Source organism: Mus caroli, chromosome 5 (assembly GCF_900094665.2).
Source record: "Mus caroli chromosome 5, CAROLI_EIJ_v1.1, whole genome shotgun sequence".
In the NCBI taxonomy this organism is placed as follows: domain Eukaryota; kingdom Metazoa; phylum Chordata; class Mammalia; order Rodentia; family Muridae; genus Mus; species Mus caroli.
This window is the reverse complement of record NC_034574.1, coordinates 117,037,340-117,039,987: the sequence shown is the minus strand read 5'-3', so window position 1 is coordinate 117,039,987 and position 2,648 is coordinate 117,037,340. Positions and strand designations below refer to the sequence as shown.

Below are 2,648 nucleotides of genomic sequence, written 5' to 3'. Positions count from 1 at the left end.
TTTTGAGGCAGGGTCTCTCAATGTGGACCTGACTTGCCTGGAACTCACAAACGTAGGGATTGAAGACAAGAGCCACGGAGGCCACTCAGTCTGCTCCTTGATAGACTTGTCTTTTTTTTTTTTTTTTTTNTTTTTTACCTTGAGGGAAAAAATAAAAATAAAGGCTCTTATGACCTCACAACATACTCACCTCCACCGTAGTGATATCATGACCGCGTGATGGCGTCACAAGGCTCTCTACGTCCCTTCCAGCTCCTCCTCTGAAACCTCGGACTCTGGGCGGCGCTTTCGCGCGCCGATGACGTCACACACAGCGCTGGCGTCACGTGCCCCCCCGCGAGGGGTGGGGCTTGAGGGCGGCGCTTCCGGTCGGCGGAGCTTGGCGGCCCGAGTGGCGGCGGCGGCTGCGGCGGCGGCAGCGTCCGAGTGGCGGGATGGCGGGCGCCGTGAGCGAGGCGCGCTTCGCGGGGCTGTCGCTGATGCAGCTGCACGAGCTGCTGGAGGACGATGCGCAGCTCGGTGACATGGTGCGGGGGATGGAAGAGGTGAGCGCCTTGGAACCGGGGGGGAAGTGGGGGGGTGCTGGGACGGCGCGCTGGCAGCCAGAGTGGGGCCCTGACGCGAGAATCGGGGGCACCGAGGGCCCCAGGCCGGTTTGAATCTGAGATCGGAACCTAGAACCGAGACATGGGTTCTTTGGGGCCGGGAGAGAGAGTGAAGACGCCGAGATTGGCTTGGTAGGGGTGGAAGTGACTGCCGCTGAGTCTCCCAAGGACTCTAGGGGACCAAAGCAGGTAGACTAGGCATGGATTTGGGAAGGTTTTGAAAGGAAAGGTTGGAAAGTCGCGGGGGGCACTGAAACCAGTAAGAGCGGATCGGATCTGGGGACCAGCTCGTGTTGACGGACCGTTCTAAGATGGGCTTGTGCTGAGCAGAGATCTGTAGCTGAGTCTAGGATGAGATTCTGAGAAGGGGGTCCTCGAAGTTCAGGCCACAGACAGCCAGGGTAAGGTGGGAAGGGGCCTAGTGGCTGCCCGCTCTCCTAAAAGGCCCTTTCCCGTGAAAGTGGCTTTGGGAGAGTTGGCTCAAGAGTTCCTTCCTTTGGTTGGTCTGTGAATGGTCTGAGCGAGGATCCCATTCCCCAAGCATCCCGGCCTTGTAAAGAAAGGATCGAGGGAATTCTAGCATGCCTGCCTCTGCTCCACAGCTGTCTGCCCGCCTCTTTGGGCTCCTGAAATTGCTTCTGGCAACAGAGCAAAAGGGAGCTGACTGCTGCCCCCCCCCCAACCCCTTTCTCTATAGCCCAACGCTGGCCCAGCCTCTGGAAGGCATGCAGCCGCCCCTGTTTCTGGTTATCTTCCTCCACACCTCGCCTGTGGTTTGCTAGGAGTGACTGACTTCACCCTTGCCGATCTGCCCTCTGGACTTCCCCTTTTCCTTGTCTCCCAACTGGTCCTGACGCTGATGTTAGGAGTCTGGGGCTGTCTAATCCAGCTCTCTGTGGCCCACTACCTCCTTTGTCTGGGAAGTCTAAGCTTCCCTAAGCCCGCAGTGCTTAGGTTTTTTGCCTCCTGCCAGAAGCTGGTATGGGGGGCTTTTTTTTTTTTTTTTTTTTTTTTTTTTGGCTTGCTTTCCGAAGAGGAATTGTTCAGCACCCAGCCAGCCCCCTTCCAAGGGGGCTTGTGAGAAGGTTGTACATTCAGAATCCCTGGAAAACCCTCAACAGATCATTGTCTGCTGCTACAGAGAGGCCACTGTAGTAAGATGGTATCAGGGTTTCCATTAATACACCCCTTGTATTCACGGGCTTGGCAGCTTGGCACATAGAACCTTGCCCTGAGATGTAGTTTCCTCAGTTTGTGGTCTCCATGTGGCACTGTCTATTTTCAGAGAATAATAAGGGACCAAAAAAAAAATCCATCTTTCTTGACTAAATGAGAATTCCGTGCCTGCATAAGAAAGGACAGTCCTTGCTTGGCCTCGCTGCCATTTCTGAGAGAAGTTTTGTTGGCCGTGTGCAGGGTGTCTTTCCAGCTTAATAATAAAATGATGGGTATGCCTCTCAGCATGTGACCCTGCCTGCAAGCTGCCACTTTGCTGTATGTGACTCTTCTGTTTCAGTGAGAACAGCTCCTGGAACTCTGTAAGTGGAACATCTAACAACATAAACTCGTACTTAGCGGAGGGATCACTGGGGAGTGAGTCAAATAGTCTGTGACTCCAGTCTTACCATCCTCCCCCTGGAAACCTAGAGGTTGGTTTGTTGTTTGGTTTTGTTTTTGAGACAGGGTTTCTCTGTGTAGACCTGGCTGTCCTGGAACTCACTCTGTAGACCGGGCTGGCTTCAAACTCAAAGATCCACCTGGTTCTGCCTCCCGAGTGCTGGGATTAAAGGGCATGGGTTAAAACTGGAGCTTGTTAGAGGAAGAGAAAGGCAAATAAATGTAGCAGGACTCTTGATTTAATTTATGTATGTTTTTTTTTTTTTTTTTTTTTTTTTTTTTGGAGTCAATATGTTGTTTTACAACGGATGGAAATGTGGAGGAACCCGATGAGACTACATAGTGAAGTTACTCAGCAGTAGAGTGTGTCGAGCTTTAAAAACGGGGAAGCTACTGGAAAACCAAAATACCTGGTTTGCACACCCG

At 52.7% G+C, this 2,648-nt stretch overlaps 1 protein-coding gene across 1 annotated transcript in view; it reads left to right on the top strand.

Moving 5' to 3' along the window:
- Nucleotides 1-383: 383 nt before the first annotated feature.
- The window catches only part of Vps37b (VPS37B subunit of ESCRT-I), a 28,016-nt gene continuing 25,751 nt past the window's right edge, over nt 384-2,648 (top strand). The window contains exon 1 of the mRNA XM_021162471.1: nt 384-545. Coding sequence (XP_021018130.1) covers nt 435-545 — 111 coding nt within the window. The 5' untranslated portion in view covers nt 384-434. The remainder of the gene's footprint in view (nt 546-2,648) is intronic.